Consider the following 21022-nt stretch of genomic DNA (forward strand, 5'->3'; position numbering starts at 1 on the left):
TAGTGGCAGGGAGACAAATTTTTAGCTCTGACAAAGGAACAGAATTTACCTCCAACTCCATGAAGTCAAATTCAGCAGCACATGTATACATCAGAGTGTGAAAGTCCTTGTAGCTCGTGAACTTAGACTTGATTAATCCACTGATGTGAGCCTAGAAAACATACATTTTTGAATAAAACTTTAATCCACCCTGTGAAAAAATTATTCTTAAATTTTGCATATTTAATTCCGTTCTTAATAATTCAATTTGACATTTTCTGATAGTGAATATCAAACATGGCTCAAGTGCTCCATATGGCTAGTCCATTTACATTTATATTAACTGAGCTACTATATCAGCCCACTTATGAGGTCATTTTTGGTTCATCTACTTAATATCTACACAATGACCTAAAAATGTTCATTTCCATTATTAATGTTGAGTCAAGAAAAAGGGTTTGATTTTACAGACGGGGAGTTAGAGTTACTTACATCATCAGAGGCACCCAAGACTGTGGATAGCAGGAATTTAAGCAGAACTGTTGAGCCGACCCAAGCCAGGCCCTGCATGACCTGTACAGAAAAAAAAACCCCACATCGACATTGGTGGATTGACATGTTCAAATACATACATAAGATTCAGACAGGCGATGTATGGTGGTGAAGAAGAAAGCAGTCAAACCATGAGGCTGACTGGACAACTACATAAACAAAAGCATGCTTACTCTTTGAGATGTTAGCTTCAAATATTTTAGCACAGCAGGGATACCCGACTGTCTGAGAACACTCTATTCTGTTAGATCAACATTATGTGATCTCTCTCTCTCTCTACACACTTGTTTTTGGGATATTCATGCAACCATTTTCTCGTTTTATTTTTTCTTCTCAAAAGTGTGTGAATGTTGTAAGAATGACACAATTACTGTAAAGTGGAAACATGTAGTTGTGCAGTAAAGCATAGATAATAAAACTCTTTAGTACCCAGATGACAATGCCTTGTCTGAAGACTTGAGCAAATCGCTCCCTCATTGCAATGATTACCTAAAAAATAAAACAACAAATCTTAAGTGAAAAGCAAGTGGAATAACTCCACTCCAAAGGAAAAAAATTCAATGCAGTTACTGTTACACATGTGTTACAACTGTGTACTCTTACAAATATGCTGAAATTTAAATCCACCTGCATCACTGATCGGAGTAAACAGGACTGACTTGAATCAATCAATGATTAAACATTCGTAATACAGGAGCCTCCAACTCACCCAGATTGACACTAGTGAAGAGGCGTAGAAGGATGTAAGGAGCATGGAGTTACCAAACATCAGGACAAAGCAGACGCCGAGTGTGATCTGCATAAAGAGGACAAAGAGAAAGCATCATTCCTCACATGAACGTGGTATTCAAACCACTGAGGGCCGTTTAGTGCAGCCCCGTCCTATTTGGTGCAGCATGATGTGCATGACCCGTGTGTGCAATTAAACAATGCTGAACATCCGAGCTTGGCAGGTAGTGCTGAAGTTTAGCCAGTATTTCTAATGCTGCCATAAAAACACTTAGTCCCATGTTTACTGCCAACAGCAAAAAACGTTTCTGTAGCAGGAAGATCGTCAGGGATACAGCGTATTAATAGTCTGCATGCCACTGTTGATGTTGGCGTTTGTATGTTTTTTTTTTAAAAACCAACACTTTTATTATGTAAACATGCATTAATGTATTAAAACATAAATATACTGCCACAACTAAAATACAATCCTATTCAATGACCTGTTTATAATGTTGACAGTGATGACAAACCAGCGGCTTCAGCAGCTGCTGTAATTATTATGAAAAAATGTTGTAGATACTTATTAGAAAAATTATACCGATTATGAAGCCGCTGCAATGCTTTACAGATTGTAAAAAGACTTTGGCATTTTATATATAAAAAGGTTTATTTTTCTGCTTCTGTGGCTTCTGTGATGAGTCTAAACTCAGAGTATTGGAAACGTAAACGGTACTGCCAGATGAACCTCGGTGGTGACAGTCAAAATGTTACCAGTTATTCAGGCACTGAACAGATATTTTTACTGAAACATCATTATTATTATCGTCATATTGATGAATGTTTGCTCTAGAAAATGTCAAAGTGCTTTTCGACTGATCAAAATTGCTTTGATTGCTTAGTACCGTACATAGATTCAGGTTCTCATAATGCTAATCAACACTGAAAATTTAGAGCTTTTCCTTTTCTCTCTCTTACAGTACTCAGTCTCTGCCTTTGTGTTAGCTCAATGAAGAATGAGAGCGGTTCATTGCTCACATACTGAGCTGACTTCTTGCTTAAGAGCAAGACCCCAGATTGCAAAGCCATCCTGTGTATAAGGTTTTCCGCTCAGTGGCTTTTTGAGGGGGAAAAAAAGTCAATTAAGCATCTGGGAAGATTTTTACTTTGCAAAGTCACTAAAATGGCAACAAAAACGTGGGATGAAGCATGATGGATGCTGTAGGAGAGAGAAATGTCTTACATATTTCCACATAAAAAAGCAGCTTAAAAACCTAGAAACCAAATGATATCCGAATAATCAAATGCTGAAGTGCTGCCATTCAGACAGGAAGTATTTCTGGTATTTTTATAACAGTAGCTCACATATTTTGAGGCTTTGTATGCAATTAGAAACATCCTATTGGCATATGAGTGAACACATGTGTACGCTCTGTAACTAATGACAGTTTTCAGGCTCATTAACACAAGCTGGAGGTCACAGAGGACATCGACTCCTGGTTGTGTCTATTCTTTTCTTGAACACACACACACAGTCATCACTCCCAAACTCTCTAAATTATGCAGAGCCATATGCCTTCCTCTGACACAAATCTCCAGCATCTTACCACAAAGGCCCTTCTCCTTATCAGTGGCGCACACAGGCCCTGGCTAACAGCTTGGCATGCTGAGAGGATTAAGGGTAAAGAATGTGGAAAAGAGGGACAAGCGTCCAAAATACTACACCCACAAAAAAAAATATCTTTACACGTTTCCAAACAAATACAGATATCCTTTTGTCCTTGGTGGTGTGAAATAACTTGCCCACACAACCCTCGTCTTTTAGGCACTCATGTATGCACAGTGGTATCCTTAAAGCTTTTTCAAGGACAAAGTCTCTGCTGACTTTGTCCAACCAGCTCATGTGAATTTCTCCTGGCCGAGGAGCTGAGGGAGATAAGGAGAACTGAGCGAGAGCAGGTTACAGCTCAGAGGACAGGAGCAATGAAAACTTTCACTTATGCCCAACACCTGATTCAGAGAAAGTCTACCTTGTACATCTTGGTAAATTCCTTTAAACGAATACATTTCAACTTTATGCAAATACACTAGTGTCGAATACGTAAAGTTTTGCCATTAGAAACAAAATAACTGCAAAAGGAAAAGTTATCTACTGTACCATATGAGTGACGAGGATGGACTGCATCTTAGCAGCAGCGAGGTAGCCCAGAATGTACGAAGCAAACAGAGAAGCCACCTGGAAAACAAAGCGTAGTTTACCTTAACAATTCACTCCACAAAGCTCATTAATGCATCACATACAAAAAAGTCCAAAACAACAATAACATTCCCATGATTATCTTTACATTAAAAGTTGCTAATGTCAAAACTGGATTTGAGCCTTTAGGGGAAATTTACATTCCTTCCTTCCAACAGTAATTTGTAGTATTGTATATTAATCAAGAAAGAACAGGGAAAATGGGGTGCAATAAAACAAACAAACAAACTGTAAAATCTGCACTTTACATGTAACAACTCATTTTTTAAAGCTTTTATGGCATTGCATTACATAATGTATCTTGTGAAGCACTCTAACATAATATTTTTGTTGTGCATTTCCAGAACTTAAACCCAAAGCCTGAATACATCACGGCATTTGAAAGATTACAGTTAAAATAAAGTGACTCTCTAAATACACATAGCAGTTGTTATAAATGTAACCCGAATACCACTTGGATCCTTTACTGCATTCCTCTTCCCTTTATTTCCTGTTGTCTTGTCAGTGTATTTATCACATAAAAACCCTACTTTATATTTAGCATCCATCCATCCAGCTTTCATGCGGTCTGCTCCTATTTGGACATGCTCAAACACCTCACCTAGGAGGCATTTTAGTCATTTACTTGAACCGTCTGAAGTGGCTCCTTTCAACGTGGAAGAGTAGCAACTCTACTCTGAGCTCTAGGTAAATGACACTCTTCAGCTCCAGCTTGTTTCGGCAATCTCATTCTTTCATTCAGTCCCCACAGCTAGAGGCCACAGGATGGTAGGAACGTAGGTCAACTGGAAAATCGACATCTTCGCTTTCCGTCTCGGCTCATTCGTCATCATGACAGACTGGAACAGGATCCACATTTCTGCACACACTGCACCACTCAATCTGGCAATCTCCTGCTTCAGTCTTCCCTCATTTATAAATAAGACCGCAAGATACTAGAACTTTGATTTAGACCAGCAACTCATTCCCCACCTGGAGTGGGCAAGCTACTCTTTTCTAGCTGAGAACGCCTTAGATTAGGAGGTGCTCATTCACATCCCCACTGCAAACCACTCCAGCACAAACTAAAGGGTGCTGCTGAATAAAGAACTACATCATCTGCTCAAAGCAGAGGTAAGACCACCAGCACCCACTGGGAACAAGTCTGAGTTACTGCTGATAATGTAAAACAAAACTAACTACAGTTATAGTGAGCGCTTTAACAAAAAACAAACAAGCGAACAAAAAGAAACAAAAAAAAAAAACCCTGATACTTCAAAGGACCCAGCCCACAGGACACCATGATGGGACGCTGTCCAGTACCTGTTCTTGTGATGGGAATTCACACTCAAATGTAATCAGTTGGAAGGTTTTCTAAATTGGCCAATACAATTACTGATCATAATCAAATTCTGTTTGACCATTGTAATTGCTCAAGGGGGTTACTGTAGGCCTTGTAGAAAATTAACTGTGTGACTGCAAATTTTAAAACAAAACAAACCCCCCCCCCCCCCCCCCCCCCCCCAAAAATAGTAAAACCCAACAACTGACATCAAACTCCCTCTGTACTGATGAGTAAGCAGTGCTTGTGGGTGTATTTGGCCTTGAATTGCATTATGCATGCAGTGGCTGAGGTGAATGGGTTCAATTAGCAGCTTATAAATGTGAAACAAAGAAATAATATCTGTGAAACAACACGTCCCGCGTTAAAGTCCCTGCACAAAAGCAGCAGAGCCCTGAGGGGGCAGCAGCAGCAGCAGCGTGGGCTAAACTGTTAGTAAGCACATATGCTTGCTGCAGTGACCTGTTTGTTCTGAAGTTATTCGACTCTTCTGTCTGCCAGCCCACACACCTTAATTTACTACTTCTTTATACTAACCTAAATGTGTCAATCAGTTAGAAAAATTTCAATTTAAGAATGTTTTTTGAATTTTATATGATTTGAATCTCCTGAGTTTATCCCTTTTCTTTCAGTCTTTCTGATTTTTTTTATTTCTTTGCTATGTTGCCCAGCGTCTGATTTTTTGCACCTGCGCTGCCAGTCCTCTGTTCTCTCCAAGTCTCTATTTTCTCTTTAATCTCTGTGCTCCCTTTCCCTTCCCCTCCACATTCTCTCACAATGTTTATCTTGCCCTGTTTACCTGGGTGAGCAGCACAAACTGGGCAAACTGCCAAGGCAGCATAAAGCACAAATTGGAGATGCCCAGAGCGACCATAGCTGTCCGGCTCGGGTTCCGTGTCCTGGGGAGGGAAGAGACACAGATGGAGGGAAAAGGTGGTGAGAGCAAGGGTGTGGCACAGATAAGATGAGATGTATTAAAATGCTTGAGAAAACACAGATGTACAAACATTCACTCTCACATTAATGGTAATACAGAAACCTGATTATGGACAAAGTTACGCTAAAAAGAAAATAAAACAGAAGTACTTCTCAATTTACTGTTAACTGTGACACTAAGAGAAGTCACAGTATCAAAACAGTTTTCACACAACTTGAGCTGCCAACCACCAGCTGGGTGTTAAAATGAAAAGAAAAAACAGATGCTTCCCCATCTTTCTTTATATTTTTGAAACCGTTCAAGTGCTTGGATATAATTAGGCATGCAGAGTATATACCCAACTAATGCACCATATAATATCTGAGCCGTGTAGGTGTAGGTATTATGAACTGATTACATGAACATGTGTTCAGACATCTACTTGGTGATCGTTTTATCTGGATATTATGCTTAGCTGCTTATTGTCATATAATCTGATCAGACAATCACGTGACGGCAGTGATGATTTGGGAAGTGGAGGTATTTCAGTGATGTTTGAGTATTGCTGAGACTGTTGATTTTCTGGAATTTGCATAACATCAGTCTTTACAGTTCACCCAGAATAATGAAAAACACAAACAAAAAAACCCCCCATCCAGCAGCAGCTTAGCAGGCAGAGATTCATAGCTGATAAGAGGTCAGAGTAGACAGAACGGCTAACTGTGCTGAGCAGAAAAGCGGCTCAGAATTAGCCAACTATCCTTTAGGTAGTTGTGCTTCGATTGCACAAAACCATGCCTGGGTCAACAGAAATCTGAGGCTGTAGCGAACACAAGATCAATCGAACTGGAAATTTTAAGGCTAAAAATAAAAAACTGCAGCTAGTCAAATGATTCTCCACTCTGCCAAAGCTTGAGACAGTATCCAAAGGTCCAGGCTTTTGGTGGTGTGATAGCATTGGGAATGTTTTCTGGAACACTCTGAGCTTTAATTCCAATCACCATTTGAACGCCACAGAGCCGGAGTATTGTTACAGACCATGTACATCCATTCATAGCTACAACTTATCATCTTCAAACAGAGCAGTGAACTGTGTCAAAAATAGGGCTGTTCGATATAACGATATATATCGGATGACGATATAAAAACATCTATCGTTTCATTTCACGCTATCGTTTGTTTCGTGGTGTTGCAAAATAAACTGTTTACGGCAATATTTTTTCACTGTTTTGATGGTAACTGTAGTGGCTATATTCATTTCTTGAAGTTCTCTCTTTCTCTTATATTTAATATAACCACACTACAGACGGACAAGCACGTTTTTATGCGTTGTCGTTAGCAACAACGACGGTAAAACTATCGCGTGTCCGCTTGTTTATTTTCCACATAAACCTTTCACAATAAAGCTCAAGATCCTGTTGAGACTTTTCAAAATAAACTGAATCACGTGAAAGAGTATGCAGAGTGTTTACGGATGAGAAAAGAGCCGTCAGGTGCTAAAAATAAACCTTAGACTCAAACGTTAGAACAAGCTTTTCCCCGCAGCACGCCGTTTCATGCATCGGTTAAAACACTCGACTCCAGGTACACGACGCCCAGCTGGAAGCACTTCACGCAAGTCGAGCTGCCCGAGAATCACAGAATTTACAGAAAATGTAAAATTTTTGTGATTTATATCGTTATTGGGACGATAGATGTCTTATATCGGGATATGAGATTTTGGTCATATCGCACAGCCCTAGTCAAAAAAGTCTCCAAGTATGGATTCCATAAACATGATACTGAGATCAGATTTTGTTGACCTCCCCAGTCACCAACTCTGAAACCAGTAAAGCCCTTTTGGGATGTGGTCATTCAGCAAACAGATTTTGTGATTCAATTATGTCAACATGGAGCAGAATCACAAAAGATGTTTCCACCATCATTTGGAGTTCATTAAGCAAAACAAGGTCCCACACCAGTATTAACATGACAGTTATTCATGATGTGCTTGGGTGTGTTATGATGCCTTTGAACATTCTGAAACACTTTACCAAATTACAACAATATGAATTTAGCAGAGCAGTGGAGACGCTGAGTGAGTTTACCGTAGGATGTATGTGAGAAGAAGCATCTGCAGGACCAGGAAAGGGTAGGCAAAACTCTCCCTCAGAGGCGGAGTCCACATCACTCGAGTGCTCTGATAAAATACACGTGGACAAGAAAAGAATCAAATTTGCTCAAACTCAAATTCACATAGCTCTGATTTTCTTTGAGAGGAAAAAAAACAAAACAGAGATACATTTTACTCCTCTGCAGCTTATAAATAAATCTCAGTTAATCCTATATTGACACAGACTGTATAGTAACACACAGCTTGTGTAGAGATTACAGACACTTAATGTAAGACATCTGGTACCGGTCTATTGGCAGGATTTCTTAAATGCAAAAACACTGTGTGAGGAGGTTTGCATGTTCTTAATCTATGCTGTAGCAGGAGAACACATTTATTGATGAATTCTAGGTCACCTCACCAGAATAAAATAAAGCAGGTGAAAGTTTAAGCCGGTGACTGCATTTAGCTGTAGTTAATCAACTTTAGGCTGATGTGTGACTGTTTCTTTGTGACTGTACTTCATGCTTTTCAGTCCTCAAATAAAGTGATTGCCTACAATCAAGTTTAGATAAATGGATCGCATCTAACTTTCTGAATGTCTACTTTTGACATTGATATGGCTCTATATACTCGCTATAGCATTAATCATGAATTGCATTGTGGCTCATAGCGCAGTAGGTGTGCAGCTCCATAACATGAGATACCATACCGAAAAAAACAAAACAACCCCCCCCCAAACTTCAAAGTAAAAATATTACAAATGAAAGACTCACAATTAAACAGAAAAAACTGAAATAAAATTAAAAGAAATAAAAATAACACCATGTAAAATGCTGAATATAGAATAAGGAGCTCTTGTATTCCAACAAATGATTTATTAATTTGATTCCTTACTCCATTTTAGTGTGAAAACAGGAACAGTAGACTAATAAGGTACAAACTGCACAGTTGCAGCTTTTATCTGTGCACGGATCCAGCGAGCAGTCTGCTTAGGTCCTGCTGTTGAGCTTGATTGAGACTTCTGCAGGAAATCTACATCGTAACCAGAAACTCCTTTTATCCCTATGCTGCAACCTTCCACACCACTCAAGTTGTTGTGGTGTGCGTCCACACGACGTGTAGTTACATTTATCGAGAGGTGAACGTCAGGTCATGCAGAAGGTTACAGCGTAAAGTTAAAATTAGTTTCAGATAATAGAGCAAGTGACGATTTAGATTTCCTGCATAAGCATAATTCACAGGTTAGTGAGCCTGTCTCTAAAGGCTAATAAACACCCACACCTCTATTTTAATGCAGTCAACACTGACCTCGGAGCGACTACCCAGCCAGACTGCCATTTTACTACTTCCTCCGAAAAAGTGGAAATTACAGATGCTGCTGTCACAAGCCGCCATAGCACTCGGGGAAAGGACAGAAATGTGTTCGAGTGTGCGCTTGACTGAAATTTGTTCTGGAGGAAACTTGAGAGAAGAAGATAGGCGGAGGGATTCAGCTTTGAGTGCGAGCCAAAAACAACTCTAAGCTCCTTTGAGGGCTGAAACGAGTCCCTATTAACCATCCTTCTCTTTTTCTGAGGGTTTTTTTTTTTCATTTTGAGTTTTACAGATTTCAGAAGCTTACACTTCCCAAAGCTCCAACATTTGAATATCCTGATAAAGATATTAAAGGAACTGCACTTACCTCACCGTGATTGAAGAAAAAACACAATGTGGTAATAACGCCACCCAGTCGACTGCCACTAATGAGGAAAAATGAAAATGAGGTGGGATTAAAAGAAGAGCAGAAAGCAGCAGACGGATTCAGAGAAGTTATCTTCTTTCCGATAGTTCAAATCTATAAATCTGACCAAGACAGCAGACAAATGGTCTACGCCTGACAGCTTATTGGGATGGACCATTTAAAAATCATCCTCTCCTCACTAGTGTCCATGTGAGCGAGTCAGGAGAGAGTGCTGGGCTGGAGAGGTTACCTGAGGTAGGAGCCGTACATGAAGAAGATGCTCATCATCATGCCGTTCAGCAGGAACACACAGGCCACATAGAAATACGCTGGGTCACCCATTCCTGGCAACAGAGACAGGTAGAAATGCAGTTTTTATCCAGGTTAAATGCTACCAATAGAGTTCTCTGACATATAATTCAGCTTTGATAACATGATAACTGATTATTTTTCCATTGACCAGCTAATTTCCTACATTTCACAAAGACTTATTAGAAAGTAGTAACTTGAGGACATCGTTTGGACATTGGAAATTGCTGATATAATGTTTTACAAATGTAAATGATCAAGAGCTGTACGTCAATATTCAACTACTGGTATATTTGCACGTCGCATAGGATTTGAAACAAACCCATCATCTCTGTCTGCAGTTACTTTCACTTCAGTTCACCTTACTGTTGCTAATTACCTATTTTGTCATGTAGAATAGCACTTCATGCTCCTTTAGCAAGATTTTCCTTGTGTTAAAAAGTGCAACTGGAAAATGTATGAATAATACTGCTAAGCTCTGCCATCCTACTATTCTCTCTCTGAGCAGGAGCACCACCCACATGGAGGCTGAGCAGCATGTGAGAAACATTTGCTTTAACATTTTTTCTATTAGTAATGACTTTGTACATTTATCCATCCATCCTCTTCCATGTCACCGGGGGACTGCAGCCTATGCCAATTAAAGCAAATCCATTATGCACTTTTTTTGCTTGTAGGACTGCCTTCTATCCTTCTCCATCGAACAGGTGATAATTATGCTTTAGTTAACATCACTGATGCAAACATAGAAACTTTGTTGCAAGATTTAACAACTTATTACAGTGAAATATTGATGGGAGACATACCTCCTGTGAGTTTGTGGACTGTGTGAAACATTATTGATTTTAAGTTTCTCTGACTGACTAGCACAGCCAATATGTTTGAACTTATGATTTTAACTTCACCTTTGATTTTGTCAGACCACTTTGCAGTCATCTCACACACCCTAACACCCCTTGAAAATGACTGCAATCACGAAAAGAATGTAAATCTCTGATTACAGGAGTAATCTGAAAACACACCCCCACACACCCCTACGTGTTTAATGATCTGAAAGTCACATTTGCAGGCATTTTGTGTGCAAACTGGGTCACTGCAGATTGAATAAGTTAGGTCATGCAAAAATAACCCATGAAACAGGTAGGATTTCTGTGCTCCGCTTCTGCAATGAAGACACCACAGACTAATCACTTCCTGCAGACTCTGTGTTGCAAAAATTTTCAGTTCTGCTACTTAAAAAATTATAGTAAAAAAAATCCATATGTAATCGTATGTGTGAGATAAATATATGCTACTCAGGTCTTTTATATGTCCTCTCTGTGTCTGCATGGGTTCCTCCCGTAGTAAAGGATCATGAATATTAGGTTAAATGATAATTCTAACTTGACTGTAGGTATGAATCAGAGTATGAATGGTTGTCTGTCGGTCTCTAATTTAGCCCTGTGATAGACCCGGGACCTGTCCAGAGTTTATGCCACCTCATTCCCAGTGTTGGCTGGAATAGCCTCCAACACCTCCATGACCCCGAACTGGATAAGCAGTTAAGCAAACCGATGGGTGACAAAAATAACAGTTTTTATACAGCATCTGAAATGTCATATCTGAATGACACCAAAGTTGAAGCATAACAACAGGAAGTACATTAAACAACATGTCACGATCAGCCCTATCAAAAATAAATAAATAAATAAATAAAAATGTGGGGTTAAAAAAAAACCCAAACAAAAACCATCAAACTGGAATAATACATTATTACTGCACATCCCACTGCAGGTTCCACAAGTCATTCTCTAAATTCTGATGGTGAGATTAAAGTTTGAAACTTTAGTGACAGCAAATAGGTTTTGTTCACTTCACTGCTCAGTTAAATGACATCTCGCTGCTATATTCTTGGCACGATCTCCTCTCAATGATTCCAGCATAATAAGAAGGTACACAGAACAGACCTACACGGCAACAATGACTAAGAGATTGAAGATGCATTGACATCGCTAAGAGCTGCATCGCATCATCTCCGTGATGTGACGGTAAATCACTGGACAAACAGAAAACGGATCTAGCTCCAAAACCGCTTGTTCCGTTCTACTGTGTAATTTTAAACCACACAAAAATAACATACTGGCTGACAGTTACAGGAAATGCAATGCAGCTTGCATCAGGTTTATGTAAACACTGTGAAAACAGCCTGTGTACATCAGCCGTGGGGTGCCACATTCACTAATGAGACCGACAGAAACATGGAGACTGCAGCTTCACAAAGGAACGCTGACAGCAGCTTTTGCTTGTTTTCGCTTAGCAGACTTAATTTCCAGGAAATGTTACTGTGAGCCAACTTTAAAAAAAAAAAAAAAAAAAAAAAAAAAAAAGATGTGGAAAAGGTTAAAAACATTTTTCCCCCTCAAGGCTAGAAGAAAAAAAATCAATGAGTATATTTCTCTTCTTTCGCATTAAATGTTATTCAGTAACTGTTAGTTTTGCAGAGGATGCCTGGATGCCTTAAGCTTAACTACTACTTCTTCTTTTTTTTTTTTAAACCACGGGCCTAAAAATTATCTCTTAGCCGACTGCCGGACTGTTAAATGAGGTCAAGAATTACTTACCAAACTTCTCATATCTGCGATATTTATACTTCTCTGCATCTTAAGTGACAGCTAAACCGTTTATTCAAGCAAAGGGGCTACAACTGTCACCAAGTAGGATGAAATACGGGAACGGATTAGATTTGACCCGTGTGTGTGTGTGTGTGTGTGTCTAAATGCACACAACTGAGCACGTTTCTAGTTAAGACTTACATGCCATGGCAACAGTGTTTACCTTCACAGCTGTCCACAGGAGTGAGTCCCTCTCCTCTGTTGATGGACCAGCACATTTTTGTGGGAATCCCAAAGTAACCCATTACACCTGTGTACATCCGGTACCAGCTGGCCAGGACCACCTGGGGAGAACAGACAGGATGTAAAAATCCTGTTTAAACATCAAATTTTAAATTACTTGTTTTATCCCTTTTATTTCTGAGGAGTAGACACTAGCATGATTTGGATTCTGGTCTATGAGTTTGCAAAAAGGGATCATAAATAAATAAAGACTAATGTGATACATATATACATATATTATTTTATTTTTTTTAAGTCATCTATCCATCAATCCATTCGCTTCCGCTTCTCCTTTTCAGGGTCGCGGGGGGGCACTGGAGCCTATTCCAGCTGTCATAGGGCGAGAGGCGGGGTACACCCTGGACAGGTCGCCAGTCTGTAGCAGGGCCAACACACAGGGACAGACAACCATTCGCGCTCACATTCACTCACACATTCACACTTAATGGCAATTTGGATTATCCAATTAACCTATCCCCACAAGCTGCATGTCTTTGGACAGTGGGAGGAAGCCGGAGTACCCGGAGGGAACCCACACAAACATGGGGAGAACACGCAAACTCCACACAGAAAGACCCCGGCCTGATGTTGGAATTGAACTCAGGACCTTCTTGCTGTGCGGCAACAGTGCTAACCACCGTGCCACCGTGCTGCCTTTAAAGTCATCTAACTGTAATAAAAAATAAATAAAATAAAATAAAAAATAAATAAAAAAAACACACACACAAAAGAATCAATGTTAAGCTGTGCAATCTATAACAACCTAATTCAACTTTCAATTTGGCTTCTCAGAAAATTACAAAAAGACAATGGAGATAAAACGCTGCTGTTTCACAGTCTGTTCTGCAACAATTCTCTACGTTGGCTTTCCAGCACATCTCTTTCCTTTATTTTGTTCCATCAGAGTAGCCTGATTACTCACTCACTCATCTTCAGTGAGCATATTTCTTAACCATCATGTAAAGAAAGAATTAAACAAATCTGGTTTCTCCATCCAGTAAGATTCATTGTTAGGAAAGCACATTAATCTGGCATGTATACCACTTCTAACTGCACTTATTGCTATTTGCTACATGGCAAAGGACTGCAGACTGCAGGGAGAAAAAAGTAGAGGGGATGCATGAAAGGAGAAAATGCATGGAGCAAAATTCAACATAAGCAATCATCTAAAAGACTAAAAAAGTTTAATCACCAAACATCTATTTGCTAAATTCATAAACTGTTGTTATGTAATTCTCCAATTACTTGCATTACCCGATTTGGCTCATTAAATGCATCCAGATTCTTGTACTGCCAACACTTCAAACAATATAATACTAATGAAGTGGGTTTTTTTTTTTTTTTTTTTTTTTTTTTTTATCTCAAAGCTTAAAAACATCTTCACGATAAAATTACCTCACCCTTCAAACCTTTTATTCCTTCTGTAAAAGAGTTTTGTTTGTACTAAGGGATTCACTGTATACATCCCACGAGAATGAAGATTTGATCTTCTTCTGAAAATATTTCAAAGTTATGAATAATTTTAGTCTGAGAGCAACAAATGAAATATGTGCACGGTAATTTGCCAAAAATCAATATTACCTCTGGATAGAGGTTGAATCTCTTCAGTGTGTTAATAACCAGCGGATGCTCTGTCAGCCGATCGTTCATGACCATGTGAAGGCCGTCCAGGAAAGAAGGAGCCTCAATAATTGTCTTGTAGTAGGAATAGTACAGACCCTGGTATCAAAAAGAACATTACATACAGAAGATTACAGAAAGAAAAAGGCAGCAGACGGATACTAAATATAACTCCAGCACTACAACTCCGACAGAAGAAACTGGAATGAGTTACACGGGCTCAGCAGATGGCCATGGCTCGCAGCCCATTTGGTAGCACGCAGCAGGGGGAAGGCAAGACAAGTATTCTGTTTTCATCTGACAAAGTTTTCACCTTGAGCGTCAGTTAAACATCAGCAGCTTTTACACAGAGTGATGGTGATCTAAAAAGCAGCAGTGCTTATAGACACAAATGTTAATTTTGCTTGTGTGCAGCTCTTCATCGAGTGTTCGACGTGGAAAGTGACAGATGAGTAACAACTGTAAAGTCCAACATGGTAAGTATTACTGATTTGATTTTCTCTGAATGGACAGTCATAGTGAAACTAGCTTAACTACAGTCATCAGTCAACAGTAAGTCTTCTTCTAAATATTTATTCTCTCCCCCTTTCACTTCAGCTGACGTCTGTGCAATGGTTATTGTTGACCAACTCTGGCTGGTGTGCTCAAGGGTCAAAGTTCACTTTAACCAACTTTTCATTGGAAATCAGTTTGCATGTCAAATAGAAGCACTGTTTTTGGGAAATTATTACAACATCATCATCTTAACTATGCAGGAATGTTTTGTGATGAGCTTGCCTCGCATTTCTTTATTAACCAGGCTGATCTCATTTTGATGGCCTTTTTAAAAAAAATGCAAACTGCTGTCATATTTTGTTTTACAGAAGGCTAACGTGACAGTGCTTATATGCTCACTGGGGCAGCAGCAAATATTTATTGCCAATAACAATCTACTCATTAAGTTTTAATGACTTCAGCAATGATGAGGTCTATAAAATGTGATGAAAATGTTAAAAAAAAAAAAAAGTGCATGTTGTGAAAGCCAAAGAGTTGTCTCTGCCTGATTCGTGTGACTAACTTCAACACATTTAAATTTTAAGCACAACTACTAACCCCCCCCAAAAAAAAAAATTCCCTTACAAATGATGCATACACTTCTTATGTTGGAAATCCTATTTTAATGCAATACCATCAAGGCAACATCTAATCTGTCTCAATGTCATTTGGTAGCATGACAAAATAAAATATATCATGACATAGTTAGAAAGAATTAGAGGCATAACGTCTCTGAGAAAGTTGTTGGCCCACATCCTACCACAACAGCTCAAACGTGAAGGTTTTTTTAATGAAGATGGTGGAGACCACTTTCTAACACGTGGGTGTAAAATCCACCACATATGTTCATATGGGCTGGTATCTGTTATTAACACAAATCTATAATTCACATCCTCTCATAGCTGAACACAAATCATGGAGCCCTCATGCCTGATGGATGCACTGTCCTCTTGGAAGAGGAGACCACAAAATCATCATCCTGTTTCAGTTACTTCCTTTAGGGTTCACCCTATCCTTATCATCCTCCAACCAACCCTCTACATTCCCTCCTTTGATACATCCATGAATTATCTCTGTGCCATTCTTCCTTTCCTCCTTCCTGGCAGCTCCATATTTAACATCCTTTCTCCAGTATATCCACCATCCCTCCTCAGCACATGTCGAAATCTCAACCAAAACAAAGTTAACAAAGTTAAATATATAAAAATAATCACTCACAATGGCTCTTTATTGATTTTCAGTGACCATGTAATCAAATCAGACAAGTCAGCTAAAAAAAAGAAAAAGAAAAAAGAAAAAGAGAAAGCCACCACAATATCTATCTAAGTACAGCAGAACCACCAAGCCCTCTTAGTGTAGGTCTGATGAGGTCTGTTTTTGTTTGGACATCATTTACGTGTATCTTCAGCTACAAGGACAATAAACTGCTCTGCAACAGGTGTAGTGCATGGCTGAAATATAGCCAAATACATTAACATCATGGGATTGAATTTGGGGTTATTGAAAGACCCAAAATAGTTTTCCAATCTGCTCAAACAGCCCCCCCCCCCCGTTAAATGAGCAAACGCAAGGAACAATTGCTGCTATTTTGATGGTAAAGGGAATCCATGCTAAATATGAATATGATTTAGACCTTGATCATCTTGTTTTGTAGCAAAGGATTTCACACTTTTTACTGTCTTATGTCAAAATAAAGGTAGACGATGGTAAACAACGGCCATACAAAAACTGTGCCCTTCAAGATTCATGATGACAATATTTATCAAAGATTTGTGCATCCTGCTGTTGCCTTACAAAAAAGAAAAACAAATTACCATTTCTGTTCGAAAAGCCATTTCCTTCTCCAGGTTAGACAGGTGTGAAAAGTGCCTGTCATTCTCAAAGAGCTGTGTGAGATGATACCTAATTGCAGGGGGAGAAATATGTGTGAAGTAAGAGCAAGTAAACGCAACAGTAGTTAGTGAACGATAACTTGGTAAAGCCGATAAAAGCGCAGCTTACCAGTGCAGATATCCAGTCAGAGCAGCTGTGAACAGAAAGAATTAACTTTAACTACTGCAGAAAAAAAAGCTACTTCATCACTGAGAAAGGAGGCTAGATTTGCAAAGCCACAACCCGCTGGAGAGAGGAGAGATGACTTTGAGTGATACGGGGGTTATAACTATTGTGCATTTAGAGGAGAACACCAAGCTTGAAGTTTGCCAGAAAACCTGTTAACACGTGTGGAGCTGATGTGGCATATAGGCGGAAGAAATACGGGACACTTTCATTTGATTTTAACGGACAGCAACAGCAGGTAACTACCGCTAGAGAGGTACCGTTAGGGTGAGCTAACGTTAGCCAAGTGATCGGCAGCGGAGATAACTTAATTTAGCGGAGCTGCTAATGCTGCTAGTGTTAGCACTCGTTAGCTTGTGGTTCTGCAAGAAGCTAACGAGCTAGTGGTTCTGAACTTACCGAGGAGAAGAGTGATTCCCAGCTTGGCGGCTGCAGACGGAGTTAGCCCCAGCTTGTGTCTGATGCCCGAAAGCCCGTTTGAATGCGTGCTGTTGAAAACCTTGCCCTCCCTGCCTGGCCGCCTAACGTTACTTTTGCCAGGTGGCGAAACAAGCGGGCTCCTGTCGCGGTCAGTCTGGGTCGCCGGACTCTTCCCGGTTTGCTTTTTGGTTTTAGCCACCATGATTTCCAAAAAGAGACGAGTTAAACCGAGCGGACAGCCGCTGAAGAACCCAAGGGGTGTGAGCTGCGCAGCCCCAACAGACGCTCGTATCTGGTCCTCGAATCTGCCCCTTTACTACCTGAGTGATGCTTTGACTGGTTCCTGCCTGAAATCTTGTGAAACTGTGCCCCCTGGTGGCTGTTGGGCACCACTGCAATGAGTTTGGGATCGTAACCATGGTAACACCAACCGCGAGCGTATTTTTCTTTTTGTAGTGTCAGATGCGAAATAAATAAAATAAAAATAAATAAATAGTAATACATCTAAAATGTGCAACTGCCCGATGCGACAGACAGCAGGAGCTAATCCAGGGGCCTCTCTTGTTGAAAGGTCAATTAAAAAAACAAAAAAACCCTAAAAAGACTGCAAATCTGAAATGACCCCAAATAGACACAAAAAAGGCATAACCGACAAATCTCAATGTAAAACAATCACACGCTGTAAAAAGATTACAAAGATGTCAAACATGAAACAGCCATAAACAGAAAAAAAACGAGTTATATCTCTGCATACCTCTGCAAAGTATCATTTATGATATGTAACATATAAGGAATTCTTATTTTTATTATATTTTTTTGAGCAAGAAAGATTGCTTTTACTTTTTAAAAAAATTATTTTTATTGCTTTCCAAAAAGCTCCAGCAGCATATAACGGGCCTCCATCACCTTATCAGGCACTTTCAGACTGTCCAAATTGCTTCCTCTGGTTTAGATCCAGTGCTCTTTAGAAGTATGCCAAGTTTCTTTCAGAAAGGGATGTGTTCTCTACAAGTGCCACTTTAGCTGCCTTGGCAGCGATGTTTCCACTGCAGACAAATAAAGCTGAAGCAGCAGAAAGAAGATTTCTATTAACGTGAGATACTGAGCTGTAAGCTGACATGATTCACTACCAGAGCAGTAGAGGAGCAGAGCAGCGTCTAAATGAAATCCTGTCAGATATGCAGCCAAAGGTACAGCATCACACACACATAAAAATGATTGATAAATTCAACTCCTCTGATTGATTTTATGATATCGCCAGCTGTTTTCTTCTGAGTGTATGACAGCATTCTGGTATTAGTTAATTAGGACTCTCTGTTTCTTCTGAACAAATGAAGGAGATAGGCTTTGTAGACTGATAACTGGCACTATAATGGTTACAAGCAAAATGAAAATCCGCTGAGTTACAAGACCTGTTATACTGATACTCATTCCATCAAAAACAGGAGATGATGAAAAATTGTGTGAACTTTTGTTGTTTCATTTATCAGTGCTGATGATGACACAACAATAAAAGATACAGACTAGCAACTGGGTTACAAGGGATTAAAGTTCCACTCTTCCACATAGAGATGGGAATTGAAACCCAGTTCTTGTAGAGAGTCGGTTCCCACTTGTCCAGTTCCTTGGAATTGTTGGTCTGTGCCAGTTGATTCCACTTATCGGTTCTTGCACTCCTACACACAGCTGATTTTGGTTGGTATGTTGGAGGAGGAAAACAGTGACACAGGATATGGACATTACTTTTATTTTTATTGCACAAAGGATGAGAGCATGATAGTAAAGTGGAGCGTGCATCCCGGACAGATACAGCTGCATTATGCTGCTACCTGCACAGTCGGCATGCTAACACTAAACCAGCCAAGAACTCTGAGTGACGTTAAAGCTGAATGAATGCTGACCCCAGCCCAGTATCCAGACCCTGAACTTCAACAGGTAATAAACTGATGAGTAGTCAGGCTGCAGCCTTTATTTCTACCTATTTGTGTTTCTTAATTAGAATCACCATGGCGATCAGTTTGCTTGTTTGTGCTGTTGACTTTGTGTTGTACTAATAGTAAGATCATATGTGTCCTCATTAGCATAGCGATTTGTGTTGGTGTATAGGACTATAGCCTATATGTTTATATTGTTAAATGGCAATTATGAGATAAAACAGGTCATTTTACAGAGTAACATGAAAGCAATGTAACGAGTCGTATAATGAATTAGTTTTTCATCACACCTGCGAGCATCTCTTAGTCATCTACTGATCTACTGAAGCGAACATAAAAACCATGGAACACGAAGGCAGTAACACTACATGAATAAAAATGTATACGATTCAAAGTTACAGCTCGGTTTCCAAGACAAACAGAGAGATAACTAGCTTAGCTATGCAGTGGCTGTGATGCCAGGCTGAAATTTATTTTTAAAAGTTTCCATATCACATGATACTTTTGATTCATCAGTCAATTAAGTTCATTTTGAAATGTTTTTCATGTGTTTGTAAGCAATGAAGCACAAGGAGTTAACAAATGGACAATGTAGGTTCAAACCTGGACTCCTCCAGACTAATGAAAAGTGAATGAAAAAAAAAATATGGCGAGATACACAAATAAACACAACATTCAAAAGAATTTGAAACTATTGCAGGAAATGAACTAAAAACTGTACATAAAACCTTAAAAATATGCGAAATACATTCGCAACCTGTATCAATATGAGGGTTGGTCCCAATCAATTTATTTACATTCATTTATTTTATCTTAGAAACAAAATCAATACTGGTAATGAATGTGAGCTTTCAATGTAATCATGAACTCATGAACATGATTGAGTCAGAGACTGAAAAACAACAAAGTTCAAGCAACTGAGTATGTCTGTTTTGAGTTAAACCCGTGCATGGGTAATGAAAAAAGTCATCACTAACTCATAGTTTAAAATATAAAAAAATAAGAAGAATTTGCATATAAAGGAAACTGGACAGAAAGTATTATTGACCACAAAAAGGTCATGTCAGAAAATTGCTAGCACCATCAGGAATAACCAGCAGATGTCACTAAATGACAACAATACATGTGTACCATTAACCCACATTTCATCTTCACATCGTTATCATCATCATCACAACCAGCATTTTCATCAGAGCATTAATAAAAAAAAAAAGAAAGAAAGATAAAAGTAAGGCAGGTAATTACTCCAAGAAGAAAAACAGACACTTTGATGCTGATGTGTTTGAGTTGAGATGTATTTCACTGATGAAGGCAGAGACAATAACATCAGCAAAGATGATTTCATCTCATCTGTTTTTCTTCGGGAAGGACTGACAAGGAGAAAGAAGGAGAAATGGGAGTGACATCATTACATTTCTCTCAATCGATTCCCGCTCAGGGTGGGTTATGGTGTGGTGGGCTTGTATGTGGGTGCAGGGAGCTATAATCACAAGAGATGATGAACACATAAGGCAGTGTGTTTGTTTCCAGTGTCTGGGCACAGCTCTTTGAGATGTGATGAGTTTCAGAGGCATACTACATTTTTTAATAATGGGAAAACAGGAAGTTTAAAACCATGTAAGTCCTCAAGTTGTGTATTCTTCATCAGCAAGGTGTGAGATGGATTTCAAATTCTGCAGCAATTTTAGAAAGGCAGGATCTGTTTAGTAGGTTGTTCAAGTGCAAA

At 39.3% G+C, this 21022-nt stretch overlaps 1 protein-coding gene across 4 annotated transcripts in view; it reads right to left on the minus strand.

The window, feature by feature from the left end:
- The window catches only part of dpy19l1l (dpy-19-like 1, like (H. sapiens)), a 48360-nt gene extending 30340 nt beyond the window's left edge, over nucleotides 1-18020 (minus strand). Inside the window, exons 1-14 of one of the 4 annotated variants that reach the window (XM_086312248.1) lie at nucleotides 17342-18020; nucleotides 16886-16910; nucleotides 16699-16786; nucleotides 14312-14449; nucleotides 12672-12792; nucleotides 9799-9892; nucleotides 9510-9567; nucleotides 7821-7912; nucleotides 5617-5716; nucleotides 3398-3475; nucleotides 1241-1327; nucleotides 961-1020; nucleotides 472-552; nucleotides 50-151 (exon numbers count right to left, since the gene is read on the minus strand). In XM_086312248.1, the coding sequence (XP_086168374.1) occupies nucleotides 50-151; nucleotides 472-552; nucleotides 961-1020; nucleotides 1241-1327; nucleotides 3398-3475; nucleotides 5617-5716; nucleotides 7821-7912; nucleotides 9510-9567; nucleotides 9799-9892; nucleotides 12672-12792; nucleotides 14312-14449; nucleotides 16699-16786; nucleotides 16886-16910; nucleotides 17342-17564 (1347 nt within the window). In that variant the 5' untranslated portion in view covers nucleotides 17565-18020. The remainder of the gene's footprint in view (nucleotides 1-49; nucleotides 152-471; nucleotides 553-960; nucleotides 1021-1240; nucleotides 1328-3397; nucleotides 3476-5616; nucleotides 5717-7820; nucleotides 7913-9509; nucleotides 9568-9798; nucleotides 9893-12671; nucleotides 12793-14311; nucleotides 14450-16698; nucleotides 16787-16885; nucleotides 16911-17341) is intronic. The other 3 variants (XM_086312249.1, XM_086312250.1, XM_086312252.1) reach the window with 3 other exon arrangements.
- Nucleotides 18021-21022: the final 3002 nt, after the last annotated feature.

Source organism: Aulonocara sp. 'chitande type north' Nkhata Bay, linkage group LG11, assembly GCF_057382095.1.
Source record: "Aulonocara sp. 'chitande type north' Nkhata Bay isolate Kocher_YH1m ecotype deep benthic linkage group LG11, A_spYH_male_GT1.1, whole genome shotgun sequence".
Lineage (NCBI taxonomy): Eukaryota > Metazoa > Chordata > Actinopteri > Cichliformes > Cichlidae > Aulonocara > Aulonocara sp. 'chitande type north' Nkhata Bay.